General features: G+C 45.6%; 1 protein-coding gene across 1 annotated transcript; it reads left to right on the top strand.

The window, feature by feature from the left end:
• Positions 1 to 1,760: 1,760 nt before the first annotated feature.
• Positions 1,761 to 13,687, top strand: COMTD1 (catechol-O-methyltransferase domain containing 1). The gene is made up of 7 exons (XM_082225101.1): positions 1,761 to 1,977; positions 3,827 to 3,954; positions 5,431 to 5,536; positions 7,280 to 7,398; positions 11,099 to 11,153; positions 11,496 to 11,629; positions 13,421 to 13,687. Exons 1-7 carry the CDS (start codon positions 1,776 to 1,778, stop codon positions 13,571 to 13,573), a joined length of 897 nt encoding a protein of 298 aa, XP_082081227.1. The 5' UTR covers positions 1,761 to 1,775; the 3' UTR covers positions 13,574 to 13,687.
• Positions 13,688 to 20,881: the final 7,194 nt, after the last annotated feature.

Here is a 20,881-nt window from a genome sequence, read left to right on the forward strand (position 1 = left end):
GGGTCCTTTACCTTTTTACCTTTACCTTACCCTCCCAAGCATCCTCCATGGGACAGCCCTTTAGATATTTGAAGGTGGCTATCCTGTCTCCTAGGGACGTGGGTGGCGCTGTGGGTTAAACCACAGAGCCTAGGACTTGCCGATCAGAAGGTCGGCGGTTCAAATCCCCGTGGCGGGGTGAGCTCCCGTTGCTCGGTCCCTGCTCCTGCCAACCTAGCAGTTCAAAAGCACGTCAGAGTTCAAGTAGATAAATAGGTACCCCTCCGGCTGGAAGGTAAACAGCGTTTCCATGCGCTGCTCTGGTTCACCAGAAGCGGCTTAGTCATGCTGGCCACATGACCCGGAAGCTGTCTGCGGACAAACGCCAGCTCCCTCAGCCAATAAAGCGAGATGAGCGCCGCAACCCCAGAGTCGGTCACAACTGGACCTAATGGTCAGGGGTCCCTTTACCTTTACCTTAGCCTACACAGGGCTCTGAGCCAAAGGAGGGCATAATAATAATAATAATAATAATAATAATATAGGTACCTACTGAGAAGGTCCATCAGAAGGCAACTGTACCAAAAGGAATTATTGTGAAAATAAGAAATATTTGCAGGGGGCGCTAATTTTTTGTCCTTGTTCTAGCTGCCATGTTACCAACGTCCACCCCTGCCCAAGGCAACCCAAGCAATTTACAACCCTGAAACCCCCATAGATACATTAAAACCAGGCTGGGGGTGGGGAGGAATACATTCAAAACATCCCACCCATTTCTAAAAGGCATATACATATATATAGGCATCCGTCTGTGTCGGAAGACAATGGAGGTGTGTGTCTTCAGAGGTGAGGTCAAACTGTGTAAATTAGGTTCTTAATATTGTACACTGTCCTGTGATCTTTGGATAAAGGGTGGTATATAAATAGAAATAATAATAATAATAATAATAATAATAATAATAATAATAATAATAATAGCTAGACCATAAGTTGGGCAACCAGACTGCACTTCTACATCAGACGTTATGAGGAAATCTCTATATAGGCCTATAACGAACATAGGCAAACTCGGCCCTCCAGATGTTTTGGGACTACAAATCCCATCATCCCTGACCACTGGTCCTGTTAGCTAGGGATGATGGGAGTTGTAGTCCCAAAACAGGTGGAAGAGGGCAGAGTTCGCCTATGCCTGGTGTTACCCCCAGGAGCACTGGGCGGCTTCCAACAAATTAAAACACAGTATCAAGGAGTATCAAGTTACAAGGTTTCAAGGAGAGTCCAACTAAACATCAGGAAGTTGACATTTTGGAAGGTCGGATAGTTACAATGAAATGGTCTCGGTGGTGGGGCGCACATTTTTATTGTAACTTATTTATGATTATGACTTTGTCAAAATAAAAAATATTATTACTTTGTCAAAATTAAAAATAGGTTTTTTTTAATAAAAAAAAGTTCGACAGCGGAAGAAACACCCTCGTGAGGTTTCGGGCTCTCCTTCTTTGGAGGTTTCGAAGCAGAGGTCGGGTGTCCATCTGTTCTGGATGCAGGCGTTCGGGATTCCTGCATCGCAGGGGGGTGGACTAGATGACTCTGGGTAGCCCTCTTCCAACTCTACAATTCGATCGTTCTACGATTGTCCAGGCTTTCAGCCTTTTCGCAGCTGCCGGGGGTCGAGCCTGCGACGCCCCGCTTGCTCTATCCACAAGACTGGTGGGCTTTCCCCCAGTTTCGCCCCTGCGCGCGCCGTCCGCTCAAACCGGGAATTTCCTCTCCCTTCCCGTGACGACAGCAAGAGCATGCAGGCGTCACGTGAGCGCGGCGGGGAGAAAGTGCACTTCGGCGTGCAAAGCTGCAGGAAGCCTCCTCTCTCCCTGACACGCTTTCCAAGAAAAACCCAAGAAATAAAAGCCCCCAAAATGCCCGCTTTCAACCTCTCCAAAGAAGCAGTCGTCGGGACTGCAGCGCTGGGGGTGGTTGCTGTTGCTGGATTCCTAATAGGTAAGATCCTGAGACTAAGATCCCTTTGTCCGTCTTGGAAGCAGGATCCGCGTGGGCGCCGCCCTGTTGCGCGTTCGCCAGCGGCCCCACGGCTTGTTGCGCGCGTGACCCGGCCGAGGGTGGAGTTGTGGGTGGGCTGGGTGGCAGGAGGGGCAACCCAAACCCTAATGAGCTCATGGGTTTAGGGTTGGGTCAAGCCCCAGTCTCCCTTTAACAAGACAAACTGAGGGTGCTGACACTATGTGACACTCAAAAAATAAAAAAAAATAAAAGGTAAAGGACCCCTGGATGTTTAAGTCCAGTCAAAGGTGACTATGGGGTATGGCACTCATCTCGCTTTCAGGCCGAAGGAGCCAGCATTTGTCCACAGACAGCTTTCCAGGTCATGTGGCCAGCATGACTAAACCGCTTCTGGCGCAACAGGACACCGTGACGGAAACCAGAGCGCACGGAAACACCATTTACCTTCCCGCCCCAGCGATACCTATTTATCTACTTGCACTGGCATGCTTTCTTTTTTTAAAATGGATTTTTATTAAAGATTTTCTTGGTTTACAAATGTATGTGCAATCTCTCTTTTTTCAAGTAACATGTTTTACAGATCTGTTTCATTTGTTGAGACATTAGGAAGAAAGGGGGGAAAGAGGTGGCAGGGGGGAAAGGTGAGTGGGGGTGGGGTCAGGTGGCAATGTTTCTATTTTACTTAATATATGTGGGGTTTTGTGTTAGGGTCGCTTGTGCGGGTTCTCTGCTGTTCCCTTGTGTTCCTTTGTGGTGAGAGAGGTTGGGGTTGACCTAGGGTGCGGTTGTTTGTTTGTGATTGGCTGTGGTGATCTTTGTTTTCGTGTGTGAGTGGGGTGGGTGGGTGTTTTGGATCAGGTTAGCCATATTGATTTGTATGCTGTTGGTGGATTTTTGTCATTGTCTTCTTGGGCTGTGTGTGTGATAAAGGGGAGCCATACTGGGGTGAAGGCCTCTTCTTCTATTTGTCCCCATGTCAGTTTCAGTTTATTGGTTAATTTTACTAGTAAGGCTGTTTCCCATACTATTTGGTACCATTGGTCCATGCTTACTCCTGACAGGTCTCTCCAGTGTCTGGTTATGAAGTTCACTGGCATGCTTTCAAACTGCTAGGTTAGCAGGAACTGGGACAGAGCAATGGGAGCTCACCCCATCACGGGGATTTGTACCGCCAATCTTCTGACTGTCAGGTCCAAGAGGCTCAGTGGTTTAGACCACAGCACCACCCACATCCCTTGTATTCTCGAATGAACGTTTTTTTGAAGCTGAACGTCTGACACAGCTTCCAATTAAGTGCAGGAAGCTCCTGCAGCCAATTAGAAGACACTCCTTGGTTTTCAAATGGTTTGGGGAGTCGAACGGACTCCCGGAACAGATTAAGTTCGCAAACCAAGGTACCACTGTATAGTGTAACAGCCCTCCTGTTCAAGGCTGGATGGAGCCTGGGAAAAGGACATGACAGCAGAGTTTCACTGTAGTGCTATGGTGCACTCTTCGGTTTGGGGGGCTGTGGAAAATTCACGCTGTGGCAATCTGCATGCTCCCAGTCCTGTGATGCCCTTCTATAGGGAAGAGGGTGGGGCACAGCCTTGATCTCTACTACCCCGGTCCTCGGGCTCTTGTGCTTTGATGTACACATTGAGTTTGGGATGAGCTTTACCGTTAACTTCCATGAAGAAGACAGGCCTGTAAATAGGCAGATATGCTTCCACCATTGAAGTGAACGGAGAAACCCTTAGGTGCAAGGGAGTGATGTGTGCATGCAGCCCCACCAGAAATCTTTGGAAGCTTATGGGTTTGTATGCTTGTCTTATTTCTTTCCCCAAAGGCAGAAGATATTCAGGCCTTCCCTTTGGAACTCCCAAAAGCCGTTTCCGAGGGAAAAACAGCCCATTACTGCAGTATGTGCTGGATCACTCCTTGAGGGAGCACCCGGCTTTGAAGAAGCTAAGATTGGTAAGTATGTCTTTCTACTAGGTCCATCTTCCCGACTTCAGCTCTCACATAAGTGCCCCGTTCAGAGTCCACTTAGGAACTTGCTCGTGCCCAGAACTGGGTTTTGTCTTCTCCATGAGATGATAAGGATAGACATCCCAGAAAAAAATATAGGGTTGTTTATTTTCTGCAATGGTTTCATTTCACATCAGAACCGTGTTGTCTCAAGGAAAAGGTATATGGGGCCCACAGTGAAACCCACAAGCTCCGCCCCATGTTTCTGTGCTGTTTTCACCAGATAATTCCCATATAGTCTTCTAAAAAACAATAGAATATCAGTAAAGACCAGGACCCGCCTTTCCCCTTGTAAATGTGGCCATGCTGGGTTCCATTGCAAGTGGAGGCGCACGGTGGCTGACTCAAGACAAGAGAGAGAGGTGCTCAGTTAGGTTTCTCCCCAACCTGCTAGTCTTGTTTGTGGAGGAATTTAGCTTTTGCTTTCCTGAGAGAACTTTGCATCATGTGAACACCAGACTGTGTTCCTCTGAAGTGGTACTGCTAAGCCGCAGTGAGAAGTAGGTCGTATCATGGTGTGGACTCTCCTTTCCCCTTGCCTCTGTGAACTCAGTTCTAAATACCCTTGCAATTCTAAATAGCCCTATTTAATGCAACAAGAGTGCCTGGCGTGCTCTGGTCCATGGGGTCACGAAGAGTCGGACACGACTAAACGACTAAACAACAACAAATGCAACAAGGCGGACCTATAGGTACTTTCTAGGAGCTTGTGACAGCTGAACTTTTCATTGTAGTGAATATTAATTCATGTAACCACTGGCGGAGGAAGAGGGGTGTGGGGGGAGCGCACCACCCCAGCAGTGTGATCCCGGTGGGGCGCCATTACAGCTGCCCCCCCGCCTGCGCTGGGCATGCTACGCCCCCAGATTGCCCTGCCGCCGCTGCTCTCCACCCCCTGCTGCCGGAGCATGAAGTTCCGCTACTGCACAAAGCAGTTTTGAAAATGTGTATCCCTGTGTTACCTGTCTATTCAGTCGTGGATCAATAGTTTCCCCACTCCCCTGCTATTCAGTGTATAGCCTTTACAATTATTATTGTGGTTATTATTATTATTATTATTCGTCAGAGTTATCGGTTGCTTTTTCTTTGCTGAAGGCAACTCAAATGACTTACAGCCAAAGACTTTATGCAGAAGCAGGGCTTTTTTTTAGCCGGAACTTGCTCAAACTCAGGTGGCCGCCATTGCCATTCTAAGAGAACAGGGGTGGCATTCGTGGAGAGTCCCGGCACCTCTTTTTCTTGAAAGAAAAATAGCACTGTGCAGAAGGTTATTGTCATTTCTCTGGTCATGCAAATGGAGAAATCAGCCAAAGGCAAATTGTGTTCACATGCACAAATAGCCCCCGCCCCCCATAATAACTTATAGCACTGGTTACTGATCAGTAAGTTAGCAACTTGTAACAAGCAGATGTTCTTTTCTAGGTTACTTGGAACCTTCCCAATAAAAATATGATGGTGTCTATTGACGAGGCCCAGCTTTTAGCCAACCTGGCAAGGCTGATCAAAGCAAAGAAGGTCATTGAAGTAGGTAAGTCATTCTGTTTATGCAGGGAAGGCTCCAGAATGATCTGTAGGCTGAATTGCAGGATCTGTGGGTCATGTGGCTGTTGCCTGCTAATCACATCTGAAAGAGAAGTGACCTTACGTCCACTGGAAGTCTGGCATCCAGTCACTTACTTTCTTTTTTAAAAAAATAATAATTCATTGAATTAAAAAAAAATCCACATAAAAATTCCAGTGCGTTAGAGAGAGAGTGTCAACATCCCATCCTATTTTCCATGACGTTTTTCTTATCTCCCCTGTGCTGTATCCTGTCTTCCCTCCTTTTTAACGTAGTTAAATCTTTCATTCTTTCTGTTGCTCATAGTTTGAAACCTGCTGGCGGGTTCTTCGTGCTATAGTATTTCTTCAAATAATCTGAAAAAGGTTTCCATTCGTCAAAATAAAAAAACAACCAGTCATCATTAGATTATCGTATTTTAGCTGTTAGCTTGGCTGATTCAACATAGCCCGCTACTTTGCTTAGCATCCAACCACTTTCTAGTTTCTGTTCTTTGGCTTGACTCTAAAGATCCCCATGTTCTTTTCAGGCTGTGGACTGAGGCATAGGAACAAATACTCCCCAATTCTGCAACAAACGTTTGTTCTTTTATAATTTCTGTGGCTTTCTCAGCATTCAATCCCTGGCCCTCCACCTTAAAACATTGCGTTGGTTTCTCCAAAGAACGCTGTCTCCTGTCTGAACCCTGTCTGAATTCTCCTAGCTTCTTGGAGCTGAGCTGGCCAGGGCAATGTTGAATGGAAGCCTAGCATTGAGCAGGCTGCAACCTCTTAGGCCAAGTATTCTGAGAAGTTTTATTTTTCCAGGAAGTGGCTTCCGAACTGCGCTGCGTCCCAGACCATATTGTAGTCCCAAACCTGCCACAGCTCCTGCAAATGTACATTGGCTGCGGTTAGATTGCTCTGAGCATTGTGAAGTCGCAAGGGCAAACACTATAAATAAGTAAGCATTGAATAATTGCATTTCAGGGCTTAATCCATGGTCAAGAGCACCAGTCTGAGCTGCTTACAGGAAGGGCACGGCAGGGCCAAATGAGAGACAAGCAAAGTCTCACAGGCTCCATGGGTGGAAAAAAAACACTTGGCACGCAAGTTTCAGTTGGGCCGCCTCTGCCACCATCTCCGCTTCTGCATTAGTTACTAGAGACTGCGAGATAATTCGGGGTGGGGCAGAGGAGAGCAATTTGTGGGTTTTGCAGAGACATCCCAAGCATCCATGCAGGATTGGTCATTGGGCAAAGGACCAAGAGATTTGTGGAGCCTGCTTCTCCCCCCCCCCCACTGTAGCTGTCTCATGACACAATGGCATTCTCCAAATAGAACATGAAAATATTCAAAACCCTACCAGAGAAGAATGGCAGATCAAGTTGATGGATTATGCCGAAATGGCCAAAATGATCAGAAGAATCAGAAATCGGGAAGACCAAAATTTTAATAAGGAATGGGGAAATTTTACAATGTATCTTAAAAACCATTGTAAACAGTTAAAATCATTAGTAGCGTTGGAATAACCCACCCAAGAGGCCAGGATATTATTTTTAATATTTTTCTCTCTCTGAAAACAAGTACTGAAGACATCCACAGTCTCTCATGCCTGGATGAGGTTGTGTTAAGATACCAGTTAATGGGATCTAGAACTCGTGGAACTCTCTGTGTCGCAGAAATAGGAACCAAGCTCCGACAACTGCCCGTAATTCCTGGTGTGTTTCAGGTGTCTTTACAGGGTACAATGCCTTAAACATGGCTCTGGTCATACCCGAGGATGGCAGAGTCGTCGCCTGCGATATAAGCGAAGATTATGCCAATATCGGAAAGCCAGTGTGGAAAGAGGTAAATGAGCTGCGCCGGCACACCTGGGGATTGGGAGACCTGAGAACCGGAGCTAAGCAACATATTACATGGGAGATCTGTCATTTCAGGCATTGGTTGTCTAAGTTTTTAACTCTGAATCAAATGCAGGGAAGCACGGATTTGGTTGGCGCAGCTGGGCTTATAAGAGTATATAAACCTCTCCCCTTGATGCTGTTTCCTTCTATCTAAATCAGTGGTTCCCAGCCTTTTTTTGGCCATCCCCCATCTAAGCATCTCTAAAATCCTGATTCGGCCCCCCCCCCGTGACATATACTGTATTTTTCGCTCAGTAAGATGCACCAGACCACAAGACGCACCTAGTTTTTGGAGGAGGAAAACAATAAAAAAAATATTCTGAATCTCAGAAGCCAGAAGAGCAAGAGGGATCGCTGCACAGCGAAAGCAGCAATCCCTCTTGCTGTTCTGGCTTCTGGGATAGCTGCACAGCCTGCATTCGCTCCATAAGACGCACACACATTTCCCCTTACTTTTTAGGAGGGACAAAGTGAGTCTTATAGAGCAAAAAATACGTTAATTCTTACTATGGATAAATCATGAATTTCCTGAGGTATCTGAGTTCCTGCTGATCACCAGTGCTCAGAGCAGGGGGCAATTCCACAACTGTTGACTGAGTGCTCCCAGAGCACTACTCCCCCTGAATGCGCCCAGTGTGTTTTCTGTTTAGATAACCTTTTCTGTTTAGATAACCTCTGCATTGCTACCAGCTGACTGCCGTGTACTTGCCAATTTTAATTTTAAAAATGTTTATGTCACAAAATACATTTATATACCGTCTATGAGGCCCCTAGGACCATAAGAAATGCAAAAAAATCATTGCTAATAACTCATTCTCGAATTGCCCCCCTTAAAAATCAAATTGCCCCCCTGTGGGGCATGTGCCCCACATTGGGAACAACAGAGCTAAATCTTCTCCTCCCCACTCCCCCCCCCCCGGCAATCTGCTATTGGCCCTGTAGAAATACAACTGCAGATGTGTTATTTGGCACTTACTCAGGTAACTGCTTGGGAAATAATGTTGCAGCCACTCCCTAGCAATATTGGCTACATTACCGGTAACTGATGCTGGCACCATTAGTGTCCCACAAAGTACAGAATGTCTGCAGTCACCATTTTACAAGTGCCAAAGCATCTTTATGCTCCATAAGTGATGCCGCTGTGACACATTTTTTTGAAATCTTTGCTCTAGCTAGTAAAGGTAAAGGACCCCTGGACGGTTAAGTCCACTCAAAGGCGACTATGGGGTTGTGGCGCTCATCTCGCTTTCAGGCCAAGGGAGCCAGTATTTGTCCATAGACAGCTTTCCGGGTCATGTGGCCAGCATGGCTAAACTGCTTCTGGTGCAACGGGACACTGTGACAGAAACCAGAGCGCACAGAAATGCCGTTTATCTTCCCACCGCAGCAGTATCTATTTATCTACTTGCACTGGCATGCACTCAAATTGCTAAGTTGGCAGGAACTGGGACAGAGCAACAGGAGCTCACTCCATTGCAGGGATTCGAACCGCCGACTTTCTGATCAGCTAGCCCAAGAGGCTCAGTGGTTTAGACCACAGTGCCACCCGCGTCCAAATGTTGCATTCCGTCTTAGGGCATTGGACACGATCTTGCTAGATGTCAAATCCTGTTTTAAATCCTCTCTCTTAACTTCAATGAAGAGATTGAAATATATGCTTGATGCTTTTCTCGAAATATGAGGATTTTCTCCCCTTTTCTGCACGTACATAGCGCAATATTTTTTATCTGAAACTGGTTCTCACCCACTGCCAAGTGTATCCATGGCATATGGTTGCATGGCAGGCAGTGGCGTAGCGTGGGGGGTGCAGGGGGGGCCGCCCGCACCAGGCGCAACATCGGGGGAGGCGCACTCGCAGCTCTCTGCCCCTACCTGGCTCACTCACTCTCTCTCACTGCAGTGCTGGCTGTGCGAATCCGATCCGAGCCGCTGGGTCGCCGCCCACTGTGAAGGGGGGGGTGCCAGGCGTGCGTTGTGGAGAGAGAGCGAGGGACTATCTGGGGGAGGGACAGTGCAGCGACCGCCCAGCGCAGCGCTGAGCGCGGGAGAAAACCACACCAGACCAGACCAGGCAGCAGCAAGAAGAAGCTGGCAGCAGCAGCAGGTTAGGGGGCGCAAATTACTTGCCTTGCCCCGGGTGCTGACAACCCACGCTACGCCGCTGATGGCATGGGTGCCTAAGAGGGCAGGAGTGGCTGAGCTGGCACTGCTCAGATGCTGTTAAATTCCAGCACCTTCAGCCATGAGGGCAATTCTCATGGATGCTGGGACTTGTAGTTCAGCAATATTTGCCACAGGGCATTGCCTCTGACGTGGCGCTATTTTTGTAGATTTTCTTGTGCTCTGAAAGCTGAGCATTCCCATCCTGTAACAGGCAAAGAAATAAAAAAAACCTGCTTATCTCATCAGAGGAGTTAGTGGCCTCTTCCTCCTCCTCCTCCTCCAATAATTAAATAAGTAGAAATTAAAAAGCAAAGAAAAAAGGGTGCGCCATTTCCTTGCCCAGTCATGCCCCACAAATTTTTTTGTAAGGGGAAATGTGGATATGACTTATATCAACTATCAGCCAACTGGCTTCCATTTGGCAGCGTCCTCTGTGTTTTCACGTTCAGCCCTGAAACAAAGCGATTTCAGAATTTGTGACTTTGGCGGTTTGCCTAAGAAAGGATCCAGGAGGTAATGGTTTGTAGCCTCCAGCTAAGCCACAGCTGAACCACTCAGCTTTTATTTCCACCACCTCTCTGTTTTTCCTCTCAACTCTGATTTCCCAAATGCAGGGATTTAGTGTATTCTGTAAACAACCACCCACCTGGTCAGTTGTGGCAAAAAGGAAACTTTGCAGAAGTTGGGTTTTTTAGGCCACAAGCAATGTACCGTATTTTTTGCTCTATAAGACTCACTTTTTCCCTCCTAAAAAGTAAGGGGAAATGTGTGTGTATCTTATGGAGCGAATGCAGGCTGCGCAGCTATCCCAGAAGCCAGAACAGCAAGAGGGATTGCTGCTTTCACTGCGCAGTGATCCCTCTTGCTGTTCTGGCTTCTGAGATTCAGATTTTTTTCTTCTTGTTTTCCTCCTCCAAAAACTAGGTGCGTCTTGTGGTCTGGTGTGTCTTATAGAGCGAAAAATACGGTATATAGGTGGCCCATAAAGCTTGCTTTGGGCTAATAACTCTTGTGGAGAGTGGTTTAATGTTCCACGTAATCTTCCCAGTACTCCAATTCACAGACCAGACGAAGACCTCTTAACCTTGGCCTTCAAGCAGAGCAAATGATATCCAATGAAATGGAGAAATTACATATGAAAAGACATTGATTTTATCAGGCCCTTCTCAAAATCACCTATAGTACAGTCATACCTTGTATCCTGAATGCCCTGGAACTCGAGACGTTTTGGCTCCCAAACGCCACAAACCCGGAAGTCATTGTTCCAGTTTGTGAATGTTCTTTTGGAACCCAAACATCTGATGGGACTTACGTGGCTTCTGATTGGCTGCAAGAGCTTCCTGCAGCCAATCAGAAGCCACAATTTGGTTTTCAAACATTTTGGAAGTTAAACTGACTTCTGGAACGGATTCCGTTCGACTTCCAGTGTACGACTGTATGCCTTTCCTAGGAAATAACCTTTTACCCCTCTCTCACTTCAGGCAAGAGTGGATCACAAAATTGACCTAAGGATAAAGCCAGCCTGCCAAACACTAGGTATGTCAATAATGCCTGGAAATTATAGAATGTGCAGCTGAATTGTGACATGTCATAGTGGTTGAGAAGAGTAGATAACAAAATGGGTTCACCAGTTTAGTGGTGTGTCAGGAGAGTGGCTTAAAAAGTGTTGTTTTTTCATAAAGGATGGTTTGCTTTTTGGTAGGCCCCTCACCTCTGAAATGTCAACTTACACAAAATCAAACTCCTGTGAATATTATGGCACAGCGCTATTGTACATTAGGCAATGCTAATGGGAGGAGTCTGCTAATTTCACTGAAACTGAACTGTCCTACAGATGTTTCCTATTTGAAATGAAATAGTCCTTTTTTTAATGTCTAGATGAACTTCTGGCAAATGGCGAAGCTGGGACATTTGACTTTGCTTTCATAGATGCTAACAAAGATGGATACAACGACTACTATGAAAGATGCTTACAGCTCGTGAGAAAAGGAGGAATAATAGCAATTGATAATGTAAGCACAGCATGCTTCCTCAAGAAAGTCTTGTGGCCAATTAAAAGTTCTTAACAAATTCATTGGATCATAGGTATTGGTGGAGCCTGTTTGACAATCAAATACTAAATCATTTCAAAGAATTCCAACAGATAATTTGATTATATGAACACTAAAGAATCATTGAATTGTAGAGTTTACGAAGAGGGACACCCAGGGTCATCTAGTCCAACCCCCCTGCGATGCAGGAATCTCAGCTAAAGCATCCATGACAGAGGGCCTTCCATCCTCTGCTGAGAAACCACCAAGGAAGAAGACTCCACAACCTCGTAGAAGTCCGCTCAACTGTCAAAACAGCTCTTAATGTCAGAAAGCTCTTCCTGGTGTTTAGTCAAAATTTCCTTTCTTGTAATTTGAAGCCATTGTTACAGGCCCTACCCTCCACTGTGCTCCCCGGGCTTCAGGCTGCAGGCTTCTATCCGCAAGCCTTTGGAGCCCAGCGGGAACTCCCACCGCGCTCCAAAGGCTTGCGGATAGCTGCCCGAAGCCCGGGGTGCGCAGCGCTGCGCTCCCCAGGCTTCGGTCTACAGGCTGCTATCTGCAAGCCTTCAGAGCCCGGTGGGCACTCCCGCCACGCTCTGAAGGCTTGCGGATAGCTTCCTGAAGCCTGGAGAGCGAGGGGGGTCAGTGCGCACTGACCCCTCTCGCTCCCCAGGCTTCAGCGAAAGCCTGCATTCGCCCCATAGGACGCACACATATTTCCCCTTCATTCCCAATTCCTTCAACCGTTCCTCATAAGGCTTGGCTTCCAGAGCCTTCATCACCTTGGTCACCCTCCTCTGCACACGTTCCAGCTTGTCAATATTCTTACATTGTGGTGCCCAGAACTAGACACATTATTCCAGGTATGGCCTGGCTCCAGGCGTGGCAGAGTAGAGCAGGACTATGACTTCCCTGGATAGATACTAGACTTTTGTTGATGCATAGCGTCCAGATCAAGGGAAGTCATAGAAGCCACTCCTTTATTTTTGGGTGACAGCTTTAAAGTGATAGGCCCTCAGTCACATGGGTATGTTTTACGGGGGAAATACTGGCGGTGGTGGACAGAGGGCACATATTATGCCTTTACTAACAGGAAGGAAAGGAGGAGAAGGGGGAAAGCATTTTGAACTTTGTTGGGAAGGGAATTATCTCTTGTATCTTAAAAAAAATCTCAGTTACTATTAGTCAATTTTGTACTGGGGGGAAAAGACTAAAAGTACGGTCCCTTGTTTGGGAGTAAGACTGCTTGACTCAACTTATGAGCAAAGATTGAAATATAGAGGGCCTTCTCAGTAGTGGGGCCCGCCCTGTGTAACGCCCTCCCATCAGATGTCAAGGAAATAAACAACTATCTGACTTTTAGAAGACATCTGATGGCAGCCCTGTTCAGGGAAGTTTTTAATGTTTGATGTTTTATCATGTTTTAATATTCTGTTGGGAGCCACCCAGAGTGGCTGGGGAAACCCAGTCTGATAGGTGGGATATAAATATATTGTCGTCGTCGTCGTCATTAGATGGCTTAAATCTCATTTTCAGAGCTACAGACTACACTTTTCAATGAGTATTTTGGGAAATGGGCTGTTTGTTTCAAATCTGGTGGTACATTGGTCAGACTCCAATGTCAGGCCCTAGGCATATATGGAAATAAATATAGATGATATAGAATGAAATATATGTAAATATAAGGATAAAAGGTGCGCTGTGCTGTGTTTTTCTTGTAAAAGTAAGTATACGATTTCTCTCCCCTGCCCTCCCCACCCTTTCTAATAGGTTTTGTGGTCGGGGAGAGTCCTTAAGCCAGCCAAAGATGACCTAGATGGCCAGCACCTCCATCAGTTGAATGAGAAGATCTTCCGTGATCCGCGAGTGAATATTAGCATGCTCACCATTGGCGATGGGGTGACGTTGGCATTTAAGCTGTAGAAGAGAAGCCCAGGTGCTGTTGATGGGCTGGGCCCTCTAAGCATGGGAACATTGAAGATGAAATGATGTATATTTCTGAACTTGTCTCAATAAAATAGCCTAGACTTGAAATCAGCAACTGACATAGACAAGTTCCTTCTTTTCTCTATCACAGTCACGGCTGAAAATCATGGAGGGCGCAGGAAAACTGTATTTTGCATGTTCTCAGTGGGGGGAAAACCAAAAACTCTTATTTTCACATGCAAAATCATACACTGAAAATAAGCTTCAAAATACCCAAGGTGTTTCCAGGACACATTGGACACCAGTTGCTTAAACGAGAAATTCATGTTGGGGAGGGGTTCTAGACTAGTCTCCCCAATATGATAATGATGATGATGATGATGTTGTTTAAATTATTTATTTGGTTCTTCAACTTAAAATTTTACAGAGATATATCAAACATAAATCATAAAAACAAGATTCCAAGGAATCTCTTGGACTTCCATCCTCCCCTTTGTGGGTCCTATTATTCATTTCCTTCCACATCTTTTATGTTAATCCAAACCCTTTACCTCTTCCATTATATCCAGAATCAATGGTTTCCTGCTTGGCAGGGGGTTGGACGCAATGGCCCTTGTGGTCTCTTCCAACTCTATGATTCTATGATTCTATGAACCTTAAACTACAAGTGATATTCCAATCCTACTAACGATTTTAACTGTTCATAAATTTTCCCCTTTCCTTATTCAAATTTTGATCTTCCTGATTTTTAACACTTCCAGTCATTTTAGCCATTTCAGCATAGTCCATTAACTTCATCTGCCATTCTTCTCTGGTAGGGACTTTCTCTTCTTTCCATCTCTGGGCCGGTAACATCCGTGCAGCTGTGGGTCGCTTACATAAATAGTCTTTTCTTTGGGATTTTGGCACCTCATTTTTTATTTTCTTTGTGTGGTGGATTTTATATACGTAAGATTGACCATGGTTTACTGCATTCACAAGAAAACCACTCCTTCACTGCCCTCCTCCTCCTGGCTCGCCGAAGAGGAAAGAAACCAGGCTTTGTGCTTTAGTGTTGTGTCTGAACTAGCTTCTCTCCAACGCTGTCCATGGCTGAGGACCCACAGCGATCCCCAACATGCGCTTGGCAGGCTGCCTCACGGCAGACGAACCCTTACCCATGGATGGCATTGGGATAAAAGGTAAAAGTAAAGGACCCCTGGATGGTTAAGTCCAGTCAAAGGCAACCATGGCGTTGCAGCACTCATCTCGCTTTCAGGCTGAGGGAGCCAGCGTTTGTCTGCAGACAGCTTTCCAGGTCATGTGGCCAGCATGACTAAACCGCTTCTGCCGCAACAGGACACTGTGATGAGTGCCAGAGCGCATGGAAATGCTATTTACCTTCTTGCCGCAGCTGTACCTATTTATCTACTTGCACTGGTGTGCTTTCGAACTGCTAGGTTGGCAGGAGCTGGGACAGAGCAACGGGAGTTCACTCCGTCGCAGGGATTCAAACTGCTGACCTTCTGATCAGCAAGCCCAAGAGGCTCAGTGGTTTAGACCACAGCACCACCAGTGTGGGGCCACTTCTCTCCTACAATGATCCTTGCTTGTCTTCTACATGAAAGACGTAGAGAGAGCACGTTCATGAAAGGTGCCTCTTTTCTGATCCCATAGCTGCCATCAGGAAAGACCCGCAATGCCCAGCTAGGCCACCAATCAATGAACCATCTGTAAACTTGCTGCAAAAGTTAAGAAGGAAGCAGGGTGGAACTGAATACCGAGAATATATTACGCCGCCTCCCATTTCCTCAAAGCGTGGGTGAACCTTGAGCAACTTGTCCCGGGTTGTCTTGCATTCATGACTACTAAATATTCCTTGATTCTTTCTTTGATGCTAACGGCATTTTAATCTGCTCTCCATACCAACCCACTCCAGATATCATGGTTGTGAGTCAGCCTGAGGAGTTTCAGGAAAGCTGTGGCAGGCATGTTTGGATATGTTTTCTGCCGACTCTTCACCAGTAATATAATCACACTTCTCCATCATGAAGGCTTTATGCCTACCTACTCTAGGTATTTTGTGTGTGTGTGTGTGTGGAATTTGATCTATGCTGCAAAACCGATTTTGGAGGTGCAAAAACATGGAACTCTCTTGTGCATTCTTCCCTGCCTCTTCACAAACAGTGGTGTGTCGTCCCCGTCCCCCATCTGTGTTGGAAGCAGGAGAAAGAGAGCTCAACCCTGGTAGAAAAGTTGAATTGTTTCAATGCCCAAGAAGAAGTCTCGTTGGGAGAGAAGAATGGCTACAGAAATTAATGGACCATGCAGAAATGGCAAAACATGTCAGAAGAATAAGACATCAAGACAGCAAGCATTTTATTAAGGAATGGAAATGGTTCGTTGAATATCTACAAACTGCAAACAGATTAGGACATTGGCAGGATTAGTGTAGAAACCTGCAGTTTCAAAAACATCGATGAAAACAGACGAATAAAGGAATAAGTAGAGATGGTTGGGATATGTGGGGAAAGATGTAAATAAATCTAAGGAACCACAGAAAGAGAGGGAGGGAAGTCCAAGTTTGAAATGTGAGAATTAGAGTTGAAATGTTTGTTATGAATGAAAATTCGTATAATAATTATTTTTAAAGAGAATTGCCTCAATGCCCTGCTCTTCATTTGGGCAGTGTCTGCCACCAGATGCAATGTGGGGCCCAGGAACTCCATTCGCACTTAAATGAATATCCCGATACAAAGGTACATTTCCTGGTTGCCTCAGCAGCAATGCCCTGTGGGCCAAATTACTGTATTTTTCGCTCCATAAGACACACTTTTTTCCTCTTAAAATCTAAGGGGAATTGTCTGTGTGTCTTATGGAGCGAATGTGTGCTCCCTGGGGCTGGGGGGGGGGACCCGGGCATCCCCCACTGCCAGCCCCACAAACTCTGGGAGCAGCAGGAAGGCTGCGTGCAGCCTTTCCGCTGCTCCCCGAACTGCTTTTTGGGGCTGGGGGGGGGGGAAACCCGAGCTTCCCCGCCAGCCCCACAAGCACCTGAGCAGCTCTGGGGTAGCCCGCGAAGCCTCTGCAGGGCAGTGGGGAGCCTTCATCCCGCTGCCCTGGGGAGGCTTCACACGGCTATCCCTGGCTTTTGCGGGAGGTGGGGGAAGGGACAGAGGCTCTTTCACTCCCCCCACCTCCCACAAAAGCCCCCAAGAGCCACGCTCCCTTCAAAGAGCTGTGCGGAGTGTGGGGGGGGCTCTTGGGGGCTTTTCCCCGAGGAGGGAGAAGGGGAAAAGCCTGCAAGTGCTGCACACACACTCCACGCGGCTCATGAAAGGGAGCGCTGAGCAGAGCCTGGGATGCATTCAGGCTCTCCCCCCCCCCAAAGTATGGTTAGGTGCGCCTTATGGAGCGAAAAATACGGTAGTGTGTCCATGGCAAGCTAACTTAGGAAACCCAGGAAATTTGGGGCAGCGAGGGTGGGAGAAGAGTTTGCAACACACTGCAGCTGCCTCACACTGTGAGCACTGTCAGCACTGCAGGGTAAGCAGTAAAAGAGAGGACAGGGTTCTTGCAGCTTGAACATTTGCATAGAAGAGGGAATTGGCAAGTTTGGGCAAGAGGGGGCCATTCCAGCGCTCAGTGTTGCCGCTTGTCTGCCCCGGGGCAGAGAAGGTGAGCACCAAGTCCCCCTCTCTCACCAAGTTTAGCCCTGCTGTTGTGAGGGTTGCCCCCATCGGAAGGCCCCATCGACACACAAGCCTGGCTGTCACACAGTGACCCTTTGCAGGTGCTCACAGCCTCTGTCATCTGTTGCATTAATATAATAATACAATAAGAGTAACTTCTATAAAGCTGGTCTTCAGAAAGAAGGGATTCAGCTAGACTGCTAAAGAAAAAGCAATTTATGTGCATTGTATGTGTGATATAACGTTGTGTGCCACCAGATGGCAACGTGGAGTCCCGTTTTTCCCTACCAGATTTCCCTGTTTAAATTTACAGTGCTTTAGACTGAAACACTTCTTTGATGCGTCTAGATCCAGCCAAGGAATGCACAGTTGTAAAACAGTTGGAAAGAATAAATGAACAATTGTGGTGGTGAGAAACATGCCAAAGGGAGGGATTAATGCACAGTTCTGAACAATGTATTTATTTCTCTCTCTTTTCCATAACAGCGAGTACATAAACTGGCTGCTGTAATATTTATTCCTATTATTGGGAAGTTAAATATTGCCAATAACTCACTGGTTTCGCTCTGTGTTAGGTTTCATATTATAGAGGTTGATTTAAGTTTGTGGAAACGCAAACATTTATCTCTTCCTCTCGTTCATATTACCCTCCTGAGTTCCAAGCAAATTGTGCCTACTTATATTTTATGATTTTGAGATAATTAAAATATTTTATGAAGGCAACTAAAAAAATAAAATAAAAACCCTCCCCAGAGTTAGCGGCAAGGCTATTGATTGACTAGCGCTTTACTGCAAAGGGGGTGAGGTGGCGATGAATCATTCTTTAAAGGCTTCTAAGTTTCCTTTCATTGACACTCTAAACACAGCAACCTCCTACACTGCTAAGGCTCCTGGGGGAAGCTAAATATTCACAACATTTACTGATAGCGCCACACCAGAGTTACTAAAAATAATTCATGTTTGGGCCTGGCTGCCAGTTTTGGAAATAAACGCCAAACAGCTGCAAACATTTATACTGTAGTGGGGTTTTTGACCCATAAAATAATACAGCAAGGAAGAAACGAATGAAAGAAAATTTGTGAAGCTTTCTGTATTTTTGTACCCGATAAAATTTTTAATAGAAACAATTTTTAAAAAATGAATGAAATGACATGAGCAGGGAGCAGGGGCCAGACTGTAAAAACTTAAGAGTCAAAGAATTGGAAGGGGCCCAAGGGTCTTCTAGTCCAACCCCATATTCTGAGTGGCGTGGGACTCGAACCCACAACCGAGATTAAAAGTCTCACGATCTACCAACTGAGCTATATGTTCCTACTGAAATGGAGTAGAGTCTCTTACCACAAAACGGGTTCGCTTTGACTCTTTTAATACAAAAAACGTTGAATGGAACGAGGTTTGCTTCATAGGGGAGGGGTAAAATTGGCAGTGCCATTTCTCACATCTGTATCAATTTCCACATCTTCCCGTTTTTTTCACAGTATTCCCTGTTGTTCCGTTGCTTGCCATCCACACCCATAAATGTAGCTAGGGTGTGGGGTTTTTTTAATATTCTTATGTCTCTCACCTGCCTTTCCCCATTCTGAGCACGTGTGCAGGTATTTCTGCATTCAGTCATTCATGGATCTGTACATATCTTTATTCTGACACTCTAATTTTAAATCAATTTCCCTGGAAGGGGAAGGGAGGCTGTGTAGCACCCTGCTTGTGGTTAACGCTTAGCTGGAATGAAATATTCAACGCAGCAACAGAGAAATTAAAATAATAATTTATTTGTCAGACAAATAAATAAGAGGCACAGTGGTATATGGTTACCAAGCTCTGGCCTGGCCTCCTGCCATTATGGCCAGCACTTATATTCCCTTAATCCAGCCCCCTTTGCTCCTCCTGTGGCTGCCTCTGTTCAATCAGCCTGGTTGGATTTCCTATTGGCTGATTGCTATAATTAATTCTAAAAGATACACCCATATCCTTCTGTCCTTATATGGAACACAAAGAGCTATATATTGTTACATCTATAAATGACAAATAAGTAGTAATATATCTTACATGTGTCTCTTGCCTTCCTTGCCCTCCAAAACAAATGATTAATCTTAAATTTTTATCTTAAACATATGTCAAGGATCTTGAGTTTCACATCAACATTGAAAGATCTCCTTCATTTGAAGGTTTCTAAACAAATGTCTGACAACTAATATGAAATCTAGCATTTCTTAAATCCTTTGCATAATTACATTTAAGACAATATATTTAATACATAACATAGATAGCTTTTTAGAAGGATAAACTTCCTCAAAGTAAAAAGGAAGAAACAGTTTACAGCCTCAAAATAAAATAGGAGAAAAAGCCTCTTCCCCTTTTTACACTCCCCCCCCCTTCTCTAGCCAGCCATGTGCTCTTGGCCTTTTGTCCTGTGGCTCAAGTTTAACGGTTTTATTATGTTTGGTCTCTGCCCTTTTTATCTTCTGTAACATGTAGGGTCAGTGTCCTCACTCTCAGTCTGTAATTCCAGCTTTTACGACTTTGAGAATTGTTTTCTGCTATCAATCAAAGGGGCCCTTGTCTAGGAGGATAAACATTACCAAGGTTGTAAACTGCTGGTCTTCTGCCTGGCTTGAAACTTTTGAAAATCTAAGCCCATTTAATTTAGGAACCTGATCAAGATATAAGCCAATATATGCCTTGATTAAAAATGCAGTCTATATTCAGATGCCACATTCCCCCCTTTCAAGCTCAAGGACCTTGCTACCAAGCGTCCTTGATAGCTTGATCTTCATCATATTCCTGAGTTAAAGCTCTGTATAGGGCCATGATATGAGGTAGAGTTTCATTCGAAATTATCTTGCTAATTATACTTCTAAAACATGAAATGATACATGGCATCATACATAAAACCATCACTACTACTGTCAAGAAAAACAAGCAAGACAATAGTATCCCTTTTAGGTCCTGTGACATTAGGTAATCAATTGGTGAGCCATCCCATATCCCATCCTTCCCATGTTTGTACTGGGACATGTGCTATACTCTCCTTCTTTGTGGCCAACACACGGATTGCCTCACCATTATCTGAAATGTTAAAGCAACAGGCATTCCCTGTCAAGTTCAAGACTCCACATAGGCCTCCCTGCTTGGCAAGTACATAATCCATTCCCATTTACAGCTGCAAAATGGCGGCTCTACTTTCATCCAGCTGTTGTGCAATAAGTCTCAAACTCTGGGCCGTTGCATTGGTTACAAGTTCCACTACTGCTTGCAATCGAATTATTCTGTTTAGATTATAAATAGGATCCCGTGCCCCTTGTATGGGCTCACCAGGATTCCAGGAGGCAGGATCATAATAGGCTATAATGCGCTCTGGTGGCCAATCATCAGTACCGCTCCAACTCCGGGTACTTCCTCCTGCTATATGAGAAATATCAGCGTTTCTTCATGTTCGCTTTGCTGAACTAGTGGACATAATCCACATTGGTGGTAATACCCATCCCAGGAAACAAGTCCCACTCCATTTGGAAGGGAGTTTCTTGTATGCCCATTCTCCACATATCCACCACAACCATCGGGTCTGAGGGTTTTGGTATGTGGAGTGCATAAGGCGAAATATCACAAGGGGTATAGAGTTCACAGTGCAGTATGT

The sequence above is a fragment of the Podarcis vaucheri genome (assembly GCF_965113315.1).
Source record: "Podarcis vaucheri genome assembly, chromosome: 5".
In the NCBI taxonomy this organism is placed as follows: Eukaryota; Metazoa; Chordata; class Lepidosauria; order Squamata; family Lacertidae; genus Podarcis; species Podarcis vaucheri.

Excerpts from the sequence above, each read along its gene's own strand:
- COMTD1 (XM_082225101.1), top strand. The coding sequence starts at position 1,776 with ATGCAGGCGTCACGTGAGCGCGGCGGGGAGAAAGTGCACTTCGGCGTG. Across the intron at positions 3,955-5,430 it reads CTTTGAAGAAGCTAAGATTG|GTTACTTGGAACCTTCCCAA; the intron begins GTAAGTATGTCT and ends GTTCTTTTCTAG. Across the intron at positions 11,154-11,495 it reads GCCAGCCTGCCAAACACTAG|ATGAACTTCTGGCAAATGGC; the intron begins GTATGTCAATAA and ends TTTAATGTCTAG.